The sequence below is a fragment of the Vicia villosa genome, unplaced genomic scaffold (genome assembly GCF_029867415.1).
Source record: "Vicia villosa cultivar HV-30 ecotype Madison, WI unplaced genomic scaffold, Vvil1.0 ctg.000561F_1_1, whole genome shotgun sequence".
NCBI classification, from domain to species: Eukaryota; Viridiplantae; Streptophyta; class Magnoliopsida; order Fabales; family Fabaceae; genus Vicia; species Vicia villosa.
Window position 1 is genome coordinate 650665 of NW_026705256.1, and position 26518 is coordinate 677182.

Below are 26518 nucleotides of genomic sequence, written 5' to 3' on the forward strand. Positions count from 1 at the left end.
TAACACAAAGGAGAACCTTTCCCAATAATCAAGCAACAAACAAACAAAATCAAAGCATAGACAGTAGAAAGGTTCCCTTAGAGTACTACAGATACTTAGGGTGTTAATACCTTCCCTAAGTATAACCAGCCTCCCAGATTCCAGAAAACTCTATTAGGTGAAATCCTCACACCTAAGCACATATGGTAGATTGAGATCTTTTTCCCTTTCTCTCCGTTAGGATTAAATTAAAAGTTCGTGTGACTAGGAAATATCCCCTCCGAAAACTGTCTTCCTCCTTCCAAATTTCACGTGAAGGGTTGTGCGTGTCGTTTTCGAAAAAGAGACGAAAAATCCCGTCCGCATCTACCTACAAATATTTTAATTAAATTCAATCTAAGAATTAAATAAGACTTATTAAGTCTTTGCCCAACACAAATATATTTTCTTGAGTCTACCTACACATCTTTTAATTAAATTAAGTCTAAGAATTAAATAAGACTTATTAAGTCTTTGCCCAACACAAATATGTTTCCCTATCTCTTAGAATAAAGAGAAAGAGTAACCTTAGCAATGATTTAAATTGTATTTTAGGGTTCAAATATTATTATTATTCATAAATTTATTTGCAATATATTTATTGAGTGTTTCAAACTACTTGTTTGTTGGAATGCCGATACAGTTAAGATAAATTTAGACCGAAAATCACTCATTAAATTAAATGTAAGTGGCCAAAAATTACAACACATGATAATATATTTAGGAACATTTTCCTCCAAATATATAAAGTCTATGTTCCTAACAACTGCAAAACTGTGGACAGCCATATATGAAATGCCAATATTTCATAATCATGTCTTTGTATTCTTAGTTTTTGTATAATTTTTAATTTGCTTTAGAATAAAAAGTTGTATGTTACCAAATATATAAAAATACGTGTAACAAAAAATATGTATATAAATATCGAAAATATAACCATAAGCAAATTAATTAATGGGTATCTAAAATTCTCCCATCCCCAATTGTCATGAATTACCTTTGTAGTCACCACTACTCATTTGGATTTAAATTATTTTTTTTATTATTTCTCATGATTGATCCACATGTATTTTCTTTTATTTTTCTGTATGGATAAATTAACGTTGTATAAAAAAAGACTGAAAAAAAAACATGAGAGGATTCAAATCCTCCTCACCTTCCCATCTAAAAAAAATTCAATTCATAATATTCAAACTCATAACCTTTGTTGAAAAACCAAGCACTTTTATTACTAAAACAAATAATCAGCATTATTATCGTTAAGTGAATTTCTTGTTATTTAAATGACCCACTACCAACCTTGTATTTTAAATTCAAGATAATGTCAAGAAAAAAATTCTCACCTGTTTTTTGTTGTCCCCATACTTAGTGCTAGATTGCGAGACAAAACTTTACTATATACTATATAGCATAGTATACCTTAAAAAATTCTCCATATTATTGCCTCAATCTTTGATTTTGCTAGTAACCAAAGGAGGGAAAAAATATTAAAAACTTTTTCAAAGACAATGATTAGAGTAAAGTGACATAAACATTCAAACAAAACAGTACTAGTATGTAATGAGGTTACATGTAAAACTGTGAAAGAGAATAAGAAAGTAGAATCTTAGCTGGAGGCAAAAACACACACTCCCCTAAATTTACTCTCATAATTCAAGTACACCATCATCATAAATTCAACCTTTTCACACATGCTCACAACTTTTTCAACATTTTTCAACACTTTCTCTTTGTGCAACATAAAGCTTCTCCAATAACCTACTAGTACTATACTCCTACTTCACTAGTCACTACTCTATTTTCTCTCTTAAAACCTCATTCACTTCACACAACAACCACAACATTAACAAAACAAGAACAAACAAAATGCAATCCTTGTACTTGTTCATCTTGTTTATGTTTTTGTTCTTCTCAGAAGCATCACTAGCTTCAATCAAATCCAATAATAGAAGGATCCTTCATGAACCCTTTATACCGTTAAACTCTCTCCCTCCATCAGAACTACCTAAACCACCACCGCCACCGTCACTTCATTCTCCACCCTCAACTCCAAACACCAAACACCCATTTTCCACCACCGGTCCCACCACAGTTCCCACGGACAACAACAACCCAAACCAAAACCAATACCCAAATGAATCACCGTTTTTCCCAAACTACCCTCTCTCACCACCACCACCTTCACCACTCACCTTTGCTTCATTCCCAGCTAACATCTCTGCCCTAATTCTCCCTCACACTCCTCAACCAGCTTCCTATTCTAACAAACTCATCCCCATTGCACTCTCCGCCACTGCCATAGCCGCCGTCGCTGTTATCATCTCCGGTTTCCTTTACTTCCGCAGACGCCGATATAACCGTCGCGCCTCCACCGACCACAAGACTCTAAGATCCGATAGTAGCCTCGAACTTTTCCCGCGCAATGTCGAAACCGCGGTCGATGTAAACCCCTCCGAGTTTCTCTACCTTGGTACAGTAGTAAATTCGCGACAAATTGACGTTGCTCCTCCTCGCGGTGGCGCTTCGGTGTCTCGAAAACTTGAGTCGCCGGAGCTCCGTCCTCTCCCGCCGTTAGCACGACTACCGGTACCTCCTCTACCACCGCCACATAACAACACTTATTCAGATGAAGAAGACGAGGAGTTCTACTCGCCGAGAGGCTCCTCTCTTGGTTGCCTAGAAAGCTCAGGTGGCACAGGATCGGGTTCCCGACGAGCATTCTCCGCCATAGCCGCTGGGAGAAATGGCGAATCGAGCTCAATTTCATGTTCTTCGTCTTCTTTCGGTTCTCCGGCGCAGTCTCATTCGATTAGCCTCTCACCGCCGGCGAGTTCTAGTCCCAGGAGAACACAACAAAAATCACCTGAAACTACACCAATTCAGAACCAACATGTGCAATATCGTTCTTCTTCTTCATCATCATCATCACGCTCAACACCAGAGAGAGATTTCGATGAAGAAAAAGAAAATGCTTCTTTACCCTCAAAAGCACATGCATCATCATCATCATCATCATCATCATCACTGTCATTACAAGAGAGATTCATGGAGAAAAATGAAAATGCTTCTTTATCAGAACAACAACCAAGGTTATCCAATCATTCAAGTGCTTCATCTTCAGCTTTTTCTCTTCCTTCTTCACCGGAGAAAATGATGATGATGCATCAAGGTTTTGATCAGTCTCCACGAATGTCGAGTGTCTCCGATGGGTTAAAGCTACCCGGTCTGTCATCATTGCCATTGTCACCCGCCCTACTTTCATCCCCTGAAACAGAAAGAGGAGGGTTTAGCTGCAATCCAAATCAATGGGGAACATTTTCTTATGCTATGCATGCGCCACAGAGGAAACATTGGGAGGTACCGGTTCTCCCAAAGCCTATAGCTCCTCCACCGCCTCCTCCTCTGCCACGGCAGAGGAGGCATTGGGAAATGTCAGCAACCTCGGCTATTGTTGATCAGCCTCGGTCGATTTTGAAGCCGCCTGTGTTAGCACCTCCTTCGAGGCCTTTCGTGTTGCAAAACCAAACAACAAATGAGTCTTTGGGGGAAATTGAAGAGAGTTCGAAACTTAAATTGAAGCCATTGCATTGGGACAAAGTGAGAACAAGTTCTGATCGCGAAATGGCATGGGATCAGATGAATTCCATGTCGTTTAAGTAAGATTTTTAATTGTCCTTAGTTATAGTTATTCCTATCTTGATGTTGATTAAATTTTTTAGCCTTTTAGGTGTATCTTAGATAATTTGATATTTGCTTGAAATTAAGCAATTATAACATGTTATGAGTTGTTTCCTTAAGCTCAAATAAGCCGGTGAATAGTACCTGTTGAGAAGTTGACAACTTTTGTGTATATGCTGCAATTGGCATTCTTGAACTAAGTAAATTGAATTGGGTTGGTTGCAGATTGAATGAGGAAATGATTGAGACATTGTTTGTAGTGAACACATCAAACCAAAAACCGAAGGATACTACTCCACGTTCCGTTCTTCCCTTGCCAAACCAGGAGAACAGAGTACTCGATCCGAAGAAGTCTCAAAATATTGCAATCTTACTCAAGGCTCTTAATGTTACAATAGAAGAAGTGTGTGAAGCACTTTTAGATGGTATTTTCTCATTCCTGCATTAGGTTATGCCTTTGATTTTCCATAGTTTTTGCATTTGGTTTATAGTTATTGATTAGGCATCTATTTAAGTTGTAGTCCTTATTCATAAGGTATGGTGATTAACTGTAATTCTCACAATTGCCTTCATATATTTATCGAGGATACTGATAATGGTACTAAATTAACCTTTCCTCAGGTAGTAGTGATACACTTGGAGCAGAGCTACTTGAAAGTTTGTTAAAAATGGCACCAACCAAGGAAGAAGAACGTAAATTGAAGGAGCATAAAGATGACTCACCGACCAAGCTTGATGTGGCTGAGAACTTCTTGAAGGCGATGCTTGATATACCTTTTGCATTTAAAAGGGTCGAAGCAATGCTTTACATGGTCAACTTTCAATCTGAAATAGAGTATCTTAGAAAATCATTTCAAACTCTAGAGGTATTCACCTAAACTGTCAATTGTGTTTATTCATTTGTTTGAGGATGAGCAAAGTCTAGTATTGTTCAATCTATTAGTTAAATTAATTGGTTCTTTGTATAGGTTGCCTGTGAAGAGTTGCGAAGTTGTAGAATGTTCTTGAAGCTTCTAGAGGCTGTACTTAAAACTGGGAACCGAATGAACGTGGGAACAAATCGTGGTGACGCGGAGGCCTACAAACTCGATACACTTCTCAAATTGGCTGATGTCAAAGGTGCAGATGGGAAAACCACTCTACTGCATTTTGTCGTACAGGAAATTATTAGAACCGAAGGTGCTCGTCTCTCTTCTACTAACCAGACTACAAACTCTACTTTGACCGAAGATGTTAAGTGCAGGAGACTTGGCCTACAAGTTGTTTCTAATCTGAGTTCAGAGTTATCAAATGTTAAGAGGGCCGCCACTATGGACTCTGAACTTCTCAGCAGCGATGTCTCTAAACTTTCCAAAGGAGCTACAAACATAGCTGAGATTGTGAAATTAATCGAAAAGGCGGGATTGGATGAAACCAGTAAAAAATTTACAGAATCGATGAACAATTTTGTTAAAATGGCTGAGGACGAAATCATGAAAATTCAAGCACAAGAAAGTGTTGCTATGACCCTTGTGAAGGAGGTCACAGAATATTTTCATGGAAACTTATCAAAGGAAGAAGCTCATCCATTCCGAATCTTCTTGGTTGTAAGAGATTTTATAGCGGTTCTTGACCGTGTCTGCAAAGAAGTCGGTATGATAAACGAGCGAACTACGGTTAGTTCGGCTCATAAATTTCCCGTTCCAGTTAATCCAATGCTTCCGCAACCTCTTCCTGGATTACACGACAGGAAACATTGTAGTAGTAACTCTTCAGATGATGAAAGTACATCATCACCTTAGCTTAAATCATTTCTGTTATGTAGAATATATATAGAGAAAATTAGTATGAATAGGATATGTATTATATAATGTTGTTATAGTACTAGCTTGTAAATAGAGCTTTTCAATTGGAGAGAACCTTGCAATGTTGTTTTTGTATTTTCTGTGATTGGTTTTACTATTTCTTTATGAATGACAAAATAGAAAATAGGAACAAAGTTTCATTTCTAGGAGGAAGCAATTGTTTTATTTCTTTTCAATGTGTGCAAGGGGCTCGAGATTTTTCTTTATAAATTTTTTATAAGAGGAATTCAAGGTTTTTTGTTTGAGCTAGTCCGTGATAAAATGGGACCCGCCATTTTTAATTGGTCAATCAACTTTTTTCTTTGCTATAAATGCTGTTCAAACTTTTTTTTTTCTGACAAAGTTGTTCTAGCTATTTGGTACCTTGACCAATGACCAGAGACTTGGAATACTCTCACGAGCCAATTGAAAATCACTAGAATTCATTCTTTTTACTCGGAGTATCAAGTTTTATTATCACAATAAAATCTCATTGGATCATTTCATCTATAAGTCTTATAAGAATATTTTCAGTCACATTAATCCGCATATCCCATTTGCCACTGCTCTTAACATTGCTTCAGCACAAGATCAAGATACAACACTTTATTTTTTTCTATTCCAAGTCACAAGATTCTCACTTAATAAAGTATAATATTTTGTAGTTGATCTTCTATCTAGATTGACCCTGCATAGACAACATGGGTATATAGTTCAAGATCCACATTTTCATTTTGTTCAAACAAAATTCTTCCCCGAGAAGTTACTTTTAGATACAGCACAATTCATAGGGCAACTTGTAAATGGTTCTCTTTTAGTTGATGCATAAATTGTCTTACTAAACTTATAATAAAAGCAACATAATGTCTAATATGCGATATCTATATAAGTTTTTCAACTAATCTTAAATACACTTCCTAATCAATAGGAATATTTTCTTCTACGTTTTTTAACTTTACACTTGAATTAACTGGTGTACTTGGAGGCTTACATGTTGTGTTACCCGTCTCTTGCAAAAGATCAATACTATATTTTTGTTGAGATAAGAATATTTCTTTCTTAGAGTGGACAATTTTACTTCCCATAAAATACTTTAATTTTTTCAAGGTCTTAATCTCAAATTTCTTGGCTAAGTGTACGTCTAACCGTTGATGTTTCTTCTCACATCACTTGCTACTAGAATGTCATTTATATACACCAATAACACTGTTACTCTCCCCGTCTCAGAATGTTTGTTAAATATAATATGATCTCAATGTCTTTGTTTGAAGCTTAAACCTACCATAACTTTGATGAATCTTTCAAATCATGTTCGCGGTGATTGCTTTAACATATATACAATCTTTTTTAATTTGCACATAGTGTTGGCGGTATTAAGTTCACGATATCTAGAAGGTACATCCATTTAGATCTCTTCTTCAAGTTCTTCATAAAGGAAGACATTTTTCACATCAAATTGATGTGAATTTCAATTGTAATTAGCTGCTAACAATAATATCATCATATGGTATTCATTTTAGTAACTGGAGCAAATTTTCCCGAGTAATCTACTCCGCAAATTTGGATGAATTCTTTGGCACCAAATTTTATCTTATACCTCTCAAGAGATCCACCAATGTTGTATTTTATAGTGCATTCCCATTTCATTTGATAGATAAACCAATTCTCAAATATTGTTCTTATTTAGTGTCTTCATCTTCAAGTCCATGACTTATTTCTATTTTCTATTTGACAATGCCTCAAATAAAGATATAGGTATTGTTATAGTATTTCAACATTTCCATTTTTACAATATCAAGATCAGCTTCAACCTTGTCACCACTAGTTTCAATCTTAACTTTTGTCTGAAGGTAAGGTCAAAAAGTATAAGAGACTTATCTACCTTACTTATATTCTCCCATTAAAGACGAGTTTGAAGTAAGTAACCTTCTTATTTATGAAATGTAAAATCTCAATAGGCAAAGAATTTATGAGAGGGAAGATGATAACATTTGTAACCCTTTTAGGGGAAAAAATATACTATAAAGACACATTTTAATGTTCTAGAATCAAGTTTTCCTCTACCATCATCACTATGGATAAAGTGATATACACTCAAATATTTTAGTAGTGAGATTACTGGAAGTGAACACATCAGGATAGAATATAAATATGACTTCCATAAGAGTTTTGGAGGCAAGAACGATAAATGGTAAACTATTTACGAGACACGACTTAGTTAAGACAACCTCGCCTCAAAATTTCTTAAGAACCATATTTTAGAATGTCATAACACGTTTTTGGTCTAATAAGTGGCCATTATTTCTAAAAAAAAATCATTTGTTGGAGATTCTTAACACATGCATGCAAACTCGTGAACCATACCTTCTTTTTGGAAGAAAGAATTAAAATAGTGGTTAAAGTAACCTTTAGTGTTATCGCGCCTAATTCTCTTAACACCCATACCAAACTGATTATTAACTATAATGAAGAAGTGGAAAAATAAAAAACAGACTTCAAATTTTGTTTTAACGAGTAGACCCAAGTAATGCGAGTGCAATGATCAATAAATCAACAAGCACATGATATATTTAGAGCATTCAACAATATGAATGAAAAAAAAATAAAAATTACTCGTTTTATTAGTGTCTGGAAAAGAGTCACGTTTGTGTACAGTAAGCTGACACACTTCACAACAAATAGTCCACATCTGAATAAATTTAAACGGGTAGAAAATAATTATTTTATAACTCCAAATGAATGATGATCAAGGGTACAAAATGACATTTTCTCGGTTGATTTTAATTGTTCTAAAGAAAAGGAGTTGTTGTTAAATAGATTTGGAAGAAATATTCTAGTTATATAAGGAATAAAGATCATTCCATTCTTTAACATTTTTATTTGTCCTCTCTGAATTCTTGTTTTGGAAAATAGAAACATTGTTATAAAAAAACAACACTACATGATAGACCTACAATGAGTTTTTGTATTGAAACTAGGTTAGTGGACAATTTAAAAATATGAAGAACATTTTGAAGGATTATAGATAACCTTGGATATCTCCTTAACCACCTACAATTATAAGAGTACCATCTGCGGTGTATATTTTTGTATTGCTAGGACAGAGTGAATAAATAGAAAAGTGTGTGGTAAGTGTGTAATATGGCCGGTGGCTCCAGAATCAAGTATTCAATATTTGTTATAGGGTTTATCTGAGATATTGATTTTAAAAAATTGAGATTTATCCATTGAAAGCGAAAACAGAAACATATGGAGTACATGAATATGTCAAAGAAGAAGTATTTGTTGCTCTCTCTAGTTTACTAAGGAAGAATGTCAACCTTTCTACTTCATATTGGTTGAATGTAACCAATCATTCTTGTAACATATTAATAAATGTCACGCGAATGTGTCTTACTGAATATAATAAAAAAAGATCAATAAAGAGAAGTAAAAAGGCCCGCAGACTTCAACCAAGTTGATTATTATTATTCTCTTTAAAAAACGTAGAATTATCCACTTATAAACACAACACATGTCATATCTCTAAGAAATGTGATTAAATCTACCCCTTCAAACCCAACACAGTGTAGGAACAAGCTGTAATGAAGGCAAAACCAAATGTCACAATTAGGTGACTATTGACTAGCGATAGACCACAATGAATGCAGAATAATCAACACCCTCCCTAATGCTCAAATTTCAATGAGCCTGCAGCATCAACGATGCCCAAAACCCAACAAAAGATCTAGAATAAGCTCTAATACCATTTTAGAATTTAAATTGAGTCTAACTCATCTCTATAAAATTGAGTTGTACGGTGATGATTGACCCTTACTTATAAACACAATACATTTTATATCTACGCCTTAAAACTCAACAATATAGACATTGGAGGTTGCAATGAGAACAAACTAAATGCCGCAATTAGGGACTAGCAACAGACTATAATGAAGGCGAAATTTTTAACACACCCCTCCACATTTAGTTCTCAATGAGTCTAAAGCGTGGACGATCCAAAAAGACCAATAACAAATATAGGATAGGTTTTAATACCATGTGAAAACTGAATAATATATTTTGGGCATGAAAAATATAGGAGTAACTGATCAAAGATTTAAATATAAATTACTTCTATAAATAACGATAGATAGTAAAAAATAACTTCATACAACACTTATTATGACTTTTTTAATTGCATACTTGAAGTAACCTATTCATCTAAAATCCAAGTGAGTTTAAATTTGATCAAGATTTTTCAATCTCAGTGAGTTTAAATTTGATCAAGATTTTTCAATTGCATAGTGTCTTCTAGTGGACTAAATGGATCAATAAAAGAAGTGAACTAAACTGCATGTAATTAACTATCCTGTTAAGACTACAACAACATTATCCAAAAACACTTCTATAGTACTTGATTTATTGATATTAACCTAACAAATGTGATATCCACTATATCCACCGTTGATACTATCTTTTGAACAAAATTGATTGATTTTCATCACTTTCATTTAATATTTTAATGCTTAGTTTTCCTCATGCTACTTACAAATACACAGTTCTTAGGGTCACAAAGCTGCTAGATCAAGGCTTACAACTATAGAAAACATATGAATAAACATTAAAATCATGTTCATATATAATCTGCCTAACCAGAAGAGTGTTTCTATCAAATTCAAATCCCTATAATGCTAGTAAGGTATACAAGGCAAACTTGTGCCTTCAATAACTTGACAGCAGAATTATTACATTAGATCAAATTGTTGAGATTCTGCTAATATATAACTAGTAGTACACATTTTAATTAGTTTACCAGTAACTGCTGTTGTGTTTTTTATGTTCTGAAGAACTCATTCAAGTTGTCAGCGTCTATACGCTCTAATATCCGGCGTGCTTCTTCTTCTGTTGCCGGTACTACGTTTCGAAGTTTGAATCCATTTTTCATAGCTTTTGCCTCTGGACGGACGGTGAATGAGAAATGGAAAGTATTTGATACCTGTGTTCACGTGATACACAAGAATAAAAAGTAATGAGAAAAGCTTTCAATCAAGTGAAGCTGTTAAATTAATGAAAGATCAGTTATAGACTAACCTCGCTAGATCGTAGCTCGGGTCTTGTAACGTGAGCAACAACTTCAACATTGATAAGTGGCTGATCAGGATCGTGAAGTTCAGTGTACAGAACGCAGGATTTGAGACGCAAGAAATCGCCCACGTCAACCTGCGCAATGGTTAATTTAAAAAATTGAGCAAGTTGTGCATATAATATAGAATCGCTTTCGTAAGAATGAAGAAAAGTACTCACGGGTCTGAGGAAATCAACATGATCAACTTCTAGGAAGTAAGGAACTAATCCAGCAAAGGCATAAGCAGTCGAGAAAGCCAGTTCAAACGCGCGATTCATCAAGAAACCTCCAAATATTCTACCATGGATGTTCCTTTGCTGTGGCTGGCATAATAAGGAATTCTCTAGGCTGGTATCCCTTAGAAGAATGCTGTCTCGGTCGGCTAAAGCTGGCATGTCACAGAAAATTCTTCCCTCAGCCAATAGATCTTTAAGTTTCTTTTCTTCCCCATTCTCAAGATCTTTCTTTTCTCCTCCTCTTTTCCTTTTTTTCAAATTGTTTCTTGCTTCAGCTTGTTCAAAAAGAAGTTTTTCGCGAGCAGTTTCTGGTGAAAGCCGATTCACAGGTGCAGCCTTCCCAGTTTTTGAGTCCCGAGCAACAAATATGAAGTTTGCTGTTAGTACTATCGAGTCTGAATCATCGTCCCCTGCATGAACTACAATGACACACATAAATTGTCAAAACAGACACAACAAATGACATCCACACGTGTTTGATTCATTCAAAATACATTCAATTCACTATTAGTCCAAACCAATTTTACATAATCAATTCACTCAAAATCAATTTTCTTCACCGCATAACCAAACACACACAAGAAATTCATAAACTAAAGAAATGTACCTTGTTTGGATTGAGTAACCTCAAGTTGAATTTCCATTGAGGAGTGTCCAACCCATATAACAGACCCAACAATTGTAAGATCAATGTTAACAGTAATTGGCTTCTTTAGAACAATCTTATCAACAGAAGCAGTGACAAGTATAAGTGGCCTCGTTGTACTATCTTCATCAGAACAATGCTGTTCCACAACAAACACAAAACAACACAATAAAAACTTATAACAATTAACAACAATACCCATATAACAAACAAACTCATAGAAAAACCTGAAAAATATTCAAAAAATAGAAACTTTGAATAAATGTTACCTTAACAGAAATAGTTCCAGCCAAGGCATCAAGATCCTCAAGCAACTTGCCAATTCTGACATCATTCCAAGGATCTCTATACTGTTCTCTAAGAACAAAATCAGACGAAAAATTGTACAGAATACCGGTTCTACTCTGCGAAGGTGTTCTAGTCACCAATTCACTTTGTGGAGGAGCATCTCTTGGTGGATCAAGGAGTCTCTCGAAGGTTTTGGTCCTTGCTTCCCAGAGAGCAGTGGTGACCGGAGAATGGTACATCCCTGGCCATAAAGCTATGTGTTTCCGGTCACCGGAACTGTTTGACGGGAGAGGGGTTTCGAAGGGGGTAGTGGATACGGCGAAGGTGGAAGAAACAGGGATTGTTCCATTGACGGAGATTGCGTAGGTGGGGGTGTTGGAAGGAGAGGAATTCAAATCCATTGGTTTGGTTTTTAGGTTTTCTGAAACAAACGTTGAGGTAGAGTGTAGTTTGGTTTTTTTGTTTTTTTTAATAAAGAAAATAGAAACATGTGTTTTGTGTTGTGTTGCGTGGTGATGTTTTCTGTTATTATTAGATCATCCACGCAAACCTAACAGTTATTATTATGGGTAAAATTTAGTTATGGTATCAACTACTATAATGTTGATATTTCTTTCTATGAAAACTTGAGCATTATTTTTTCGATGAAATCATGAGGAATCTATTGTGTGAAATATGGGAAAAGAGAGTCTCACTTATAGGGATGTGGATGGGTCTTGCCTACATTAGATCAAGGATCCGTTCTACAATACTTTTAGACGGTGGCACAAAACTCAATCTCAGATGGAAAAAAGAAAACCTCTTTCCATACTTTTAGGTTAGAGAAAGGCTAGTCATACACTGCATTTTGACAACTACACCGTAGTTTGCTACGGTTTTGTATGTGTATCATGCTTAATAACTATATTTTATTTATTTTTCACACAAACAAATACATAATCATGCTTTAGATCAAATGGTGTAACATACGGTGTATTTTTTTCAGTGTAAAAATAGCAAGTCTCTTTAGGTTATCCCACACCACTATGAAAAATCTACAATGTTTCTAGCATTCGATGATACATCTCCGATGGCATATATTTTAACTATTTTTTAAACTAAATTGAAGAGACATTCTTTTTATTTTAAAATTTAATTCGAAGATGCATTTTTATATGTTTAAAAAATGCGCATGGAGATGCATCTCTGTAAACTCTATTTCGTCAAACAGTTGTGGATGATCTGGAGATGCATTTCCGGACACCTTTGATACATATCCTGCGCCATAATCCTTCTCTCTTTCTCCTTCATTTTCTAGAAAGTTCTAAAAAAAACTTGTACACCCCAAAATTCTTAAAGATGGTTTGCATATCTGGTAAGGAGTGCATGTTAAAAGTATAACTCGAAATCGGGATATGAGGGCGGACACTAGGAAGGACGAACGTACTCAGAATCGAGACATGAAGCCGGACGCAAGGGGGAAATGCCCCAGCCCAGACCGATAAATGAAGTCAGATAGAGTGAGACACATGTCTAGTCGGGCGACCGAAATGTCAAGCCGGTGAGACAGTTATGGTAGTCCAAAAGTTGCATGGAGGTTGCAGAAATTAAGGAGGGATGCGTTACACCCTCATGATTATGATGACGGGTGTTAGGAAAACTTCTTTAATGTTGTATCTAAAGGGTCGCTGCCTCATGAATGCAAGAAGGGGGATGAGTATAAAAGGAGAACCTTCCGTGGAGGAAGCGGACAACACATTAAAAATACAAGCATCATATAACTACGAAAATGTAGAACAGTTGAGGCCTTGCTTGATTTGTTTCAGGAAGGATAGCCAAAGATGTTTTACAGGAACATTTGGCGCCCACCGTGGAGCCTTGGTAAAATTTTCCCAGGCCGCACAAAATTCATCAAAAATCATTTGATCTCACATCAGCAAGATATCTGGATCATCACCTAGCAGGAGTGATCAGGACTCTTTGTAACGTCCCGACTTTTATTTAATTAATTTCTGTAGATATATTGTGTGAGGTTTATGTTTGTTGATGTTTAGTTGTGTTGGAAAGACCTTGGATGTAGGGGTAGCCTTAGAATCTTGAGATTTAAGGTGTTTGAGATTGTGGAACAAAGTAATGCATTAATTTAAAAAATCCCATAATATTACAAACATTGTTCTCAAAGTATGGAAAATAATACTAAAACTTCCCAAAATACAAAAAAAAAATGCATAACCTATTGCGTATACCTAATCCTAACCCACTGCCTACTCCTTTGCCAATGGTAACCCAAGGCATTAAGTGAATCAGTAAGAATGGCACATGTTAGGGTAACCACATCATCGTCATCTCTCTCAAACCGCCCAGACTCCATGCTTTCATATGTAAGCCGCATAATATTTTGACAGATTTGAAACACCTCAATGGCATAGTCATCCCTGGGTAACTCATTCTCTAGGATCTCTTCATGAGCATGCTTAGGTGGACGTCTAGGAGCGTCTGATGTCATGAAAGGGCGTGACACACTATAGAAGCAAGTCATGTAACTTTCCACATAAGACCACTGACTTGTGGATGACATCCTCCAATACTCCTCTAATATGAGATGACTCGTAATCCGCCACTATGTCATCAAGATATCTGCAGATGATGTAGTTAGGAGCAGACTCGAAGGGGATCTCAGAATGATATGCACATATCCAAACTGTTGCATGCATCATTGTGGCAGATACATGCACATCATATTCCTCCAACATGCAATTCATCCGGAGCAAAATAAAATGGAATCGAAGGCAATAATGTCTCAGTGAGCGGTGTATGGTGTTCAGTCGATGCCATTATGTGTAGTCCGGTAAATATACACACGGAACGACCACACAACATCATTCTCTCTGCGCGGGAAATACATGTAAGCATGTGGCCAATCCTTAGTATACCCTACCACACTATCAAACCCGTTTATACGATGAAATTGGGAAAGGATTCATCCCTGGAAATGATTAAGAAAAAAAGTATTAGTAACAAGTGTAAAAAAGTGCTTTTAAGATTCTAGTAGCTATGAAAATTACTGCCAGCAGAGCACAGTAGACTGTCATGTACCACACCGATTTTGGTTTCACTTTTGTCCATAAACATGAACGTGCCAACCAAGAATAGGTGGTAACACCTCAAAGCACACTCTCGGTGGTAGGTAACTTGTAGATCATCATTGTTGGCATCATGGGCTAACTCCAAGTTGTCTTCATATAGCTTCTTCAAGTATGAAAATTTGGCACGAGAACCTTTGGTACTCTCTCACTGCATCAGGGCATCAACTGGGTGAGCTCCCAAATAAATGACCTTTATCTCATGGGCTTCATCATGTTTGATCATGGAATGATAAAGTAACTTCTCCCTGATGGGAAGGTGTAGAAGGCAAGCAATGTAATCTAGTGTAATTGTTATCTCGCCAATGGGGAAATGGAAAGATGAAATTTCTTTATGCCATCTCTCAGTAAAAGCCCCTTAAATGCCATGGCTAATAGTGTTATACCCGGCGCCACACATGCCGACAAAACTAGAGTATCAGATGAAATTATGAAACCAATCATCCGTACGTTGATAAAGCTTTAAAATATTTATGCTGTTGTAACTCGGTGAACTGACTTTTATTTTTTAAAGCAACCAATGTTGCAGTGAGCAAGAGTCGTCACCGACTTTTATTTTGTCCAATTTTAGGAAAGGTAAAAAGTACAGAAAAATACCTTTTAAAAAGAAAACGGGCTCAGGGGGTAGGTTATGAAAAGGGAAGGTGTAAGCACCCTTTTCATCCGTAATTATCTACGGGCTCTTAGTTTGCTTAGCTCATGTTTGTTTTCGTTTGTTTGAAAATAGTTTTTGAATAAAAGGACTTTAGCTTAAAAGCGTAGCCTTTGTTTTTGAAAGGAGTGTGAAAATAGTTTTGGATTTGAGCAAGCAATCTAAAAGTACTACCCTAATAGTTGGTCTTTTTCTATGCTTTTTAAAGTTCCTAGGACTATCCATACTATATAGAAGTAGGTAGTCCTTGTTTATATTGGACGTGTTCGGGACAATCGAAGGGTCATTGGATGGTCATAGAAGGCAACATGTAAAGACGTCTTAGCATTCGAAGGGACGGTCATCGTTTTATCGTAGGCAACTCGAAGAGACTATGATGACATTAATCGAAGGCAACCTTGCTAAGACATCCCTACGTTCGAGGGACTTGACCATTATTCGAAGACAACCAATAGGGGCGTACCCTAGAGGTGAGTGTGTGCGACAATCACATGTGTTATGTTCAGATAAATTAATCTTTGAATTAGTTAGCTAGCGTTCGATTAAGTTATCTTGCCATACACGCCCTAATTACTAGCAGTTAATATATTTACAGAAAATAAAGTGCGGAAAGGTAAAGTTCCTACGTTATTACATAGCTACGGGATGGGATTTACATTTTGCCGAATGGGGATGAAAAAAAATATTATAAACCTAAATGAAAAATAAAGAAAAAGTAAAGCGATAGTAACTTGCAAATGTCCATCATAGTCCTAAGGCTCAAAGTGTAGTACCTCACAAAAAAAATCAAGAAAATATTAGTGCGGATATAAAAAAATGATGCATGAATAAATGACAAAGATTACCAACATATATTAATTACAATAGATTAAACAAACTATTTTTATGTTTTTTATTGGTTTATATATTTATATTTTTTGTTATTTAAATCTATATAGTTATAAGATTATTTACAAGTTAATTCAGTCCGAAAATGATCTTAAAAGCTATGTATAAGTTAATTTATTTAGCCTAATCAATTAAAATAAATTAGATTAATTACAGGATTAATATTTATTATTATAAAAAAAATAGATTAACTAAAACAAAGAGAAACATGGACGTGGCAATATCCATGCCACCATTTTCTTAAAATTTCTTTGTTTATTTACTTAACATTTATTTTTACAAAAAAAGAAAAGAAAACTTTGACTTCAATCAATCAATCAACTATCAATCAACTCAACTATATCATGCCATAAAAAGACAATGCCACCACTTTTCCCATAATAACCTTTTTGTTCCTTTAAATCACAAAGTGAAAAGGACTTCTGTGTCATTTCATAATCAAGACATTTTTACAACTTCAAACGAACCGGCATGTGCCACATGTCCTCTTCTTCTCTCACTTTTTCCTCCTTTTACAAATTAAATTATTTCTATCTTTCACTCTGTTTTAAACACCTCATATATACACTTCACAATTTTTAAATTATATTAACTCACCATCTCATTCTTTTTTCAAATTAAATTTATTTTTCTTTTATATTTCTTTCTCTTTTCATTTCATCATTTTATCTTTTCTACCTAACTATTTTATTTTCTACTAATTACTTTTAATATATTAAAACATATAATAATATAATATATAATAATAGTACATGATTATCATATTAATTATTTATTGGTGTATAAATGTATACAATATTGACATTTAATAAATAGTCATACATACAACTAACTTTTCAACTCATTGGTCATTATCAGAAAAATACATATTTTATTTTAATTAATACTAGTAGGAAACCCGTGCTGTCGCACGGGTCTGGTCGAGATTTCATATTACATGTATTTAATTTTGACTTACAAAGTTCTTTTATATATATTAAATATTTATGCAATAGCTTGTATCTCGTAGATATGTTCACATCTACCCGTGAATTCAGATGAGTTAACAAACCTCAGTTGAATTCAAATAAGTTAATTCTAAAAATTTATTAAACCTATTTTAGATATTATTTTATTTTTCCAAACCTAAAAATATATGACAGTTCCCCGTCAAATTTCAAATTTACAAATTTTACAAATCTAAAATGTATGACAGTACCCCCGTCAAAAAATGAAAAAGCAAAAATGAAATATTTAAAAATTAAACAAATAGTAAAAATATCAATATGTTAATAGAGGAATTAGATATGAATATGTAAAATTATAAAAAAAAGTATAAATCCTATGGTAAATAATATATATTTATGCCCATATATTTAAAATAATCACATTAAGTAGTCTCCATTGGATAGTGTAATAAATATAAGGATCTAAAATTTAAAATGTTTTTTCAAATTAATTCTAAAATAATAATAATTATGAAAATTTCATATCTTCTTTTTATTCTCATTTATACAAATAATTGTATAAATAGTTAAACCTATTACATTCATAAAATTATTTGTAACTTATTCACGTTTATAAAAATAATTATATCTTATTCAATTTATAAAATTCACTATATTAATAAATTTTTATCTTTTATCATTATTTTTTATGATTACCATTTATCATTAAATTTTCATGACTACCATTTAACATATTTTAATAATGATTAAAATTATGAAGTTAATTTGAAAAGATTCCGATAAGTTTTAGTTATTTCATAAGTTTACAAAAATTACAAAATCTCAATTGATTTTGTTTTTTTATTAACTTTTCTATAAAAATCTAAATAATTTCAAAATATATTTTATCTCAAATAAGGATCTAAATAATTATAAAATAGGAAACTCATTTTCTAAATAAAATTTATTTAAAAATGACTATATTAAGTTAAAAAGACAACTTTTAAATCACTTTTATAGTAAAAATATTTTAAATTGAAAATCGAAATTATTGGTATGAAAAAAATTAACAAATAAAATAAATTAATTATTAAATTTTATATAGGAAAGAAAAATGTTTTTGTCCTAAGATTTATTAAACCTATTTGAGATATTATGTCATTTTTCCAAACCTAAAATGAATCCTATTTGAGATATTAGATCATTCTTTCAAACCTAAAATGAATCATATTTGAGATATGAGGTCATTTTTCCAAACCTAAAATGTAGGGCAGTTTCCTTCAAATGATTAAAAGTTTCTACGTTATGTATATTATTATAATAGTTTAAATTATTATAATTAATGTATATTATTTTTTAGGTTTTTATAAAGAGACAATGCGGTGGATGATAAAACTTTATGATATGTGTACTAATTAAATAAAATAATAATATATAATTGTAGAAATGTAAAAAGAATGATAAATTTATATTTTTCATAACAAATTAATTTAGTAACATAAAACTTTAAGACACTATAAAAAAATTAAAAAATAAAATTAACAAAAATAAAACTTTAGTAACAAATAAAATTTTAAAAATAAAATGAAATCGAATTTGATAAGTAAATTAATTAATTAATATTTTAAATTTATACCATGATTTCATTCTTATTTTTATCCTTATTCTTGTTGCGACCAAGTTAAATAACAAATTTAACTTTTTATTTTATTTATAAAAGAATAAGTAAAATATCAGTTATATATAATCTAACACTTTTATATGTCTGAGGATAATAAAAACATTAATGAAATTTGTTTAATTTTTAACTTTTAAAAATTGTTTGACTATATACATAAATAAAAATAATAATAATAATAATAATAATAATAAATAAATATTGTTTAATTTTATAATAGTCATTAATTCTGTAATCAAGTTATAAGATGTAATTTATTTTATTGAATACATAAAATATACCCCTATTTATTTGAACATTGAAAGACTATATCTCAATTATTTTAAATTTAAATTTAAATTTCATCGTTCAAAATGCACTTTTAAGAGAGATAAAATTGACTCACACAAAAAATTAAATTTTTAAATGAGTTGATAAATGCAAAGTCTATTTAATAACTTAAATGAAAAGAAAATGGGTTGATAAATGCAAAGTCTATTTAACAACGTAAATGAAAAGGCAAATTTCAATATTACATTAAAATTGACTTTTAATTATATGACTTTATCAATTAATAAAAAAAATTACAAATAATTTCAACCAAAAAAAAGTTACAAATAATTGAGAAATAAAATATTTTGAGACTAAAATTTTCATAATAAAATATTTTTAGACCAAAATTTTCTACTTTTAAAGGTTTAAAATATATGATGATACTAAATTACAATAAAAATGGTAATAAATAGAAAATAAATTTTATTTAAGAAAAAAAATCAAAATAACCATTTAGCATTAAACTGAAAGATAATTAAATGAAATATTATAATACAATTCAACACAATTAAATCTCATTAATTAACTTTAATTATATATTTAATTCAATTTACCATTGAAGCTGCATTAATTCTCAGTCAAATTATTTTTTGTTAATAATTTAAAAAATTTCTTAAAAATTTGAAACATTTCTTAAAAATGGAAAGAAAAAACACAATGTAAACACTGTTTTGACAGTGCTAAAGCTATCTTAAAGTTTTTTCTCAACGTTGTTTTATATTATACAAAAGTATTCTCAACATTGTTTTATATCATACAAAAGTATCTTCATATAAGGGACTTGTTTTTATAATTTAAATATATATATCAGAATAATAATGACATTTTTACAACTAAAAAATAACTACAACATTATATCATGATTTAAAATATTTTTACAACTAAAAAATAACTACAACATTATATCATGATTTAAAATTCTATAGTACCCCATAGAAATTACTAAAGAATTTTGAAGTTAGTACATTACATCACTATTTCTTTCTTAAGTTTAAAGAATTAAAATAATAGTTGATAAGTGTAAATATTAGGCTAATGTTGCCTTTCATCCATGCATTTTACTTTGAAGTTATCCTTTAATTCATCTTACTTAAAATAACAAAACACATCCAGAAGCATCTGTTGGCATCTGTTGTAGGTATCAATTGAAATACTTATGCAGCATCTTAAATTATTCTTCATCAATTAAACCTCTCCATTGTACACCAATTTTCCTTGCATAACTCAAATTAAATAAGTTCATAACATTTAACAGCAACAAATTCAAAACAAAATAAACAAAAAGAGACATAATAAACAATTGAATCAAATTATCATATCATGAACAACAAATAAAAGAAAAAGAGACATAATAAACAATTGAATCAAATTATCATATCATGAACAACAAATAAAAGGAAAAACAATTAAAGTTTCGAGGATGAGATATTGTGAGTTTGAAATGGTTGGATTGATACATATTTAACCCATAATTTTAAGCTTAATTATTTTTCTACTTTCATTCAATTATTACCTTCTGATTTTCTTTATTTAATTAATTAGTAATATCGGTTGTATGATACTGCTTACCATATAGTTTGATGTTAAGAGTGCATTGTATACAATTAGGAATATGTTGGCATAACAAATACAATCCCTTGAATCATATCAATTTAATTAAATGTGAAACTTTGAAATTTTGTATAATGTAAGAGCTTTCAGCTGCAAATTCTGACTGAACTTCGAAAGCTGCAAAAACGAAATACCACAAAATCAATCATATTATAAAAAAGGTTGGAACAATCCCTTGAAGTTGCAAAAAAGAAATACAACAAAATCATCCATTATAAAAACAGACATTTGAATCAATCAAAATCATCCATTATAAAAAATTAAAATCATCCATTGATTATAAAAAATAGAGCAGAAGTAGAAAAATCAAAATCATGCATTTGAATCAAACAAAATCATCCATTGATTATTTGTTTGAAATACTTGCCACAGACCAAATACAAATCCTTTGACTCGTTGATGTCCTTCACAGATTCAATTGGGCGAAAATAGATTTTAGATAAAAATGACAAATACAAAACTTACACGGAAGATTGGAATGGAAGAAGAGAAGTTGTGGTACACTATTTTGGCACCTTAAATTTATAGGTGGACAAAAAAATGAAAAGGTAGTAGTGAAATATCAATTCAACGAATCTTGGAAGGATGGGTGGAGTGGAAAATCGTAATTCTTGGAAAGGGGGAAATATCGTGAATCTTGAAAAGGGTGGGTGGAGAGGAATATCGTTTGACTATAAAAACTAGTGGCTTTTTATTTCCCAATTATAAATAGGTGTATTATAAATGCTGAGAATGATTAGGTTAAATTAATTATTATAGAATTAAAAAAATAATAAAAAGCAACAATAAACCTGGCTATGCCACATCAACCCTATTAAATGTCAAGTCAATATAAATCAAGTAACTTTTAAATAGTCAATTTTACCCTTATAATTAGATTAGATTAGGCATTTAATCAGATGGCTTATTATGTAATTACCAAGTACTTCAGTTTTTATATATTTATAATAGATTTTCATTATTTGAGATTCAAAATTCTTATTTTCAAATGTCAAAAACAAATTCTTCCATGTCACTATTAGCAAAATACCTATTTTATTTGAGAAACTAAATTCTTATTTTCAAATGTAAAAAATTCTCTTTTTTTTACGGGACACTGTCAGCAAATACATATTTTATTTTGATTAAAATTGCCTTTATTTGATACACAAAATTCTTATTTTCAAATGTCAAATTTTTTCTTTTCTTCACGGGATTTTAATTAACAATTGTCTTTATTTGAGACCCAAAATTCTTATTTTTCAAAATATTAAAATTTATCATTTTTTCACGGGCCACTATCAACAAAATACTTATTTTATTTTAATTAACAGTTGCCTTTATTTAAGACACAAAACTGTTATTTTCAAATGTAAAATTTTTTCCATTATCCATTTTAAAGACATTATTTTTTTTATAATTATTTAAGACAATTGAATTTTTATTATCATTATTTATTTTATAATCAAATAACTAATTTTAAATTTATATGTATATCTAAATAAAATATATATCGTATTAAATAAATTTACCCGTGCGAGTATTTTGCTAGTATTAAAAAAATGTTTGTTATTTAATTACAACCAAACCAAAAGCACACGTATATCCATATCCAATAAACAGAAGTAGTCAAACGCATCTCTCCTTCTCTCTTTTACAGATCAGGGTCCTTCTTCACAAACAACGATGAAATCAAAACAATACAAACAAACTCTTACTCCCTCCCTCTCACAATGAGTGACCCAAATTGAATAAAATAATGTCCCAAAATGAATGAACTATTTCAATTTCCAATACAATTTTTCTAATTTTACCTTCTAATTAATAAAAAGTTCACAATTCCCAATACATAATAAAAATATTATAGTAAAAACGATATTCTCTCTCTTACTTTTTTTACACTTTTCTTAATCCGTGTGAAATGGTGTGCTGGATCACTTATTATGGGACAGAAGGAGTATATATAGACTGCATGATTTAAAGAAATTACATTATATAATGATGATAGGATAAAAATTACCGGAAATGAAAATTGCACAGGGAGGTCGTCGATGATGAGTGCGACGCGATCGAGAGAGCAGTGTTCACGCGGTGGATCACGGTGTTGGCTGTATGGGGGAGATCGGTGTTGGCCTGCTACGGGAATCTCGTCGGAGAACCTACGGCGTTCGGATCTAGCGGCACAGAACACGGTGGCTGGGTGACGTCGTGAATGGTTTCATCCACAAACGAAAAGGATGCTCGAGATCGAGATCAGCGCGACCGTGGGATACTCCGTGGTGATTGTTGGTGGTGATTTCGGATCTGCTTCTTTTACTTCTACCTGCATTCACAATAAATAATTAAACGTGTTGTTTCAATTCATGTGCCTTCTGAAGGTTGCCGGTAAAATGTTTCTATGAGTTTGGCTTGGAAAATTATTGGTAGGACATAGTTTGTTATTGAAAAAGTTTAGAATTTTTTTTGGTTTAGTTAAGCGTGGCCATTGATAGAACGGTAATGGAAGTACGGAGATTTAGTGGTATTGATGAAAGTTTCTGTGATGTTTGTAGGCTTGGTTAATGTTGTTGAATGAGGGTAAAGGTTACTTCATCCGTCTCATAATAAGTGTCTCATTTGTATTTTTTCTATGTCTCAAAATAAATGTCTCTTTAAAATACCAATGCAACATTTATTTTTTTTTCCACTACTATACCCCTATACAATAACTTTCACGTTTTCCAACTACTCCATTACCTATAATAAATAAGAGTATTTTAGTAAATGATATTAAATTTATCATTAAAATTAACACATCTAATTATTTTCTTAAGAACCGTGAAAAGCTCAAATAAGACACTTAGAGCATAAATATAGGGGGTGGTATTTGCCACATGTACCACTTGTGTCATAATAGTATGGATAATTGAATGCAAATGGTGTAGTATTACATGACCACCATATCCAAATAATGCTACCGTGCTTTTCAATTTTTTAGTGTATATTGTGTGATTAGTGGGACCCATTTTAAATTTTTAGATGGGTAGTATGGATATTTACAAATTTTAATAGATGGTTTAAATAATTGAGAAGTGTGAAATAATATATTATATTAAGTGGGGTCCATTTATACCATCAAATTGGGTGGTATGGATGTGGATGCTCTTAGACACTTATTATGAGACGGAGGGAGTATTTGTTAAAAATGTTGTGAAAGTTAGTTGTAGAGTTGACGTCAAAAGGTGTATTGGAATGACAATATTAGTGTATAAAAACCAAGGTTTTGAGTTGGTAAGGATTTGTACTGTGAATTTGTGTTTTTTGTGGTCGACTAAAAACAAGGGCTAATCCGTGTATGAGGATAATGATTGTTAGTAATATTTATATTGATTTTTAGGTTAAAATAAAAAAGGAATTAATCAACCTATTAACTAATATAATCAATCATTTAAATCAAGTTTGATTTGATTTTAAATGTTGATATATTTAATTAATTAAGAAGATTTTTCCTAAAAGTAAAAACTATCCTAAAATGCAACATTAAAAAAAGAAAATAAATATTTTTTATTATTATTTTTTATGATTTTTTGACATTTTTTATGAATAAAATGGAAAAAGTGAAAAAAAAATATTTTAAAAAATAATAAAAAAAGAAATACGAAAATAATATTAAAATATATAAAAAACTTATTTTTTATGATTTTTAGTAATAAAAGAAAATAATATTAAAAGTAAGGTTAGTAACAAATAAAAGGAAAAAATATCAGTAAGTGAGATTCGAACTCGGAACCTCTCTGTAATACGGTGAACTGACTTTTATTTGAAATGTTGCGGATAGCAAGAGTCGCCACCGACTTTTATTTTATCCAATTGGAAGGGCAAAAAGAACAGGAAAGACCTTTGAAAAGACTTTGAGTTCGGGGGTAGGTTATACAAAGGGAAGGTGTAAGGCACCCTTTGCATCCATGGTTATCCATGGGCTCTTAATTTGCTTTGCTCTTTTGTTTTCAGAAATGTAGAAAAAAAAGAATAGAGACTTTAGCTTGTAAATGAGCGTAGCCCTTTTGAAGGTTTATGAGAAAGAATATGAAAAAACAGTTTTAGCCAGAGCAAGGCAATTAAAAGCAATTACCTTAAACTTAGATGATAGGTCTCTTTTAGCCTTTCAGGGTGAAAGGGTCTATCCTTGCCATAAGGGGGCAGGAAGCCTTTCATTTGGAGATCGAAGGGTCATCGCGTTGTCGTTAGCCAAAGACTGACCCATGCCATAGAGGGGCAGGTAGTCTAAGGGAAAGACCAGAACAAGCCTTATTTGTAGGCAACCAGAAGATACCTCAGCCTTTTTCGTAGGCAACTTCCGAGGGTCGAGGTCATGTTAGTGTATCGAAGGCAGCATCATTAGGGTCGCATGACCTTTTTTTTATCGAGGCAACATGGCTGAGGTATCCTCGTATTCGAGGGACATGGCTTATTCTGCAAAAAAACACAAAGGCAACAGGCAACATGCAACAGGCAACAAGGCAACAACGTGGTTCAATTCGAAATATATTATCTTATAATTTAATGACTCTAATTCAGTTCAAAGTTGCACTCCCTAAATTACTAACCACGCAGTATAATAGCAATATGGGGAAGGGGAAAATGAAACCAGCGGATCCCCAATGGGGTTTGGCATAAGTAATAATAAAAGACAGAAAATATCAGGGTTAGGGTTTAGGGTTACCAATACTCGTAGCTTTGGCAATCGACAAACCCTGAAAATTGGAAAAGAAAGAATAAACAGAAGGGTGAGTGCATTATCAGTTCGGAGGCAAACGGGATTAACCCTAAAATAAAGAATAAATAAATTTAAAATAATAAAATAGACAAATGTACTTAGCTCTGATTTGATCTGATAGGGTTGGCGAGAAACCTCGGAGTTAACCCTGAAAAATGGCAAAGGCGGAGGAATAAAGGCAAAACCAACCCTAATCTTAAAAGGAAACCAAATAGACTTTAAAACAAAAAGAATAGGGTACTTAGCTTTGAGTCTTGATCGGGCGCGTTGTCGGAAGGAACCATGTTGATAACCCTGAAAAGGCATAAAAGAAATATATCAGTGTATGGCTCGATCTTCCTAAACCCTGATTAGGGTACGAATTGAAAAAAAGAAAATAATTTAATTAATTATTGGTCTGACGACCTAATTAATTAAATCGAGTCGAGAAAATAAAATTTGAGTAGGAAATATATTTTTTAGGGATTTTTGGAATAAAACAAGATAAATATGATTTTTTAAAGATATGTATACAATCAAATAAATAATTAAATGTAAATTAAAATAAATAAACAAGGTAATAAAATATATAATTAAAAAGAATATATAGGTAAAACAAATTAATTATAAATAAATGTATAAAACAAATATATAAACATAATAAATAAATAAATAATATTATTATAAAGAAAAGTTTTAGAATAAAAGAAAATAAATAGTTTATTATTAATAAGAAAAAGAAAATATTTAAAATGATATATATATATATATATATATATATATATATATAAATAAAAAAACAAGTTATATAATTAAAAATAA

General features: G+C 32.1%; 2 protein-coding genes across 4 annotated transcripts; one reads left to right on the forward strand and one right to left on the reverse strand.

The window, feature by feature from the left end:
* The first annotated feature begins 1702 nt into the window (after positions 1-1702).
* On the forward strand, positions 1703-5700 carry LOC131629372 (formin-like protein 1). Its single transcript, XM_058900163.1, has 4 exons — positions 1703-3674; positions 3922-4121; positions 4318-4562; positions 4665-5700. The coding sequence occupies exons 1-4, from the start codon at positions 1885-1887 to the stop codon at positions 5475-5477; spliced, it is 3048 nt and encodes a 1015-aa protein (XP_058756146.1). The 5' UTR covers positions 1703-1884; the 3' UTR covers positions 5478-5700.
* Positions 5701-10089: 4389 nt separating this feature from the next.
* On the reverse strand, positions 10090-12333 carry LOC131629394 (acyl-coenzyme A thioesterase 2, chloroplastic). 3 transcript variants are annotated; one of them, XM_058900184.1, is made up of 5 exons: positions 11775-12320; positions 11467-11644; positions 10803-11269; positions 10590-10718; positions 10090-10494 (listed from the first exon to the last, which is right to left on the reverse strand). In XM_058900184.1, exons 1-5 carry the CDS (start codon positions 12192-12194, stop codon positions 10333-10335), a joined length of 1356 nt encoding a protein of 451 aa, XP_058756167.1. In that variant the 5' UTR covers positions 12195-12320; the 3' UTR covers positions 10090-10332. The 3 variants fall into 3 exon arrangements, with proteins under 3 accessions (XP_058756167.1, XP_058756166.1, XP_058756165.1); XM_058900183.1 differs by having other exon boundaries at positions 10803-11278; positions 11775-12318; XM_058900182.1 differs by having other exon boundaries at positions 10590-11269; positions 11775-12333.
* Between the last annotated feature and the right edge of the window lie 14185 nt (positions 12334-26518).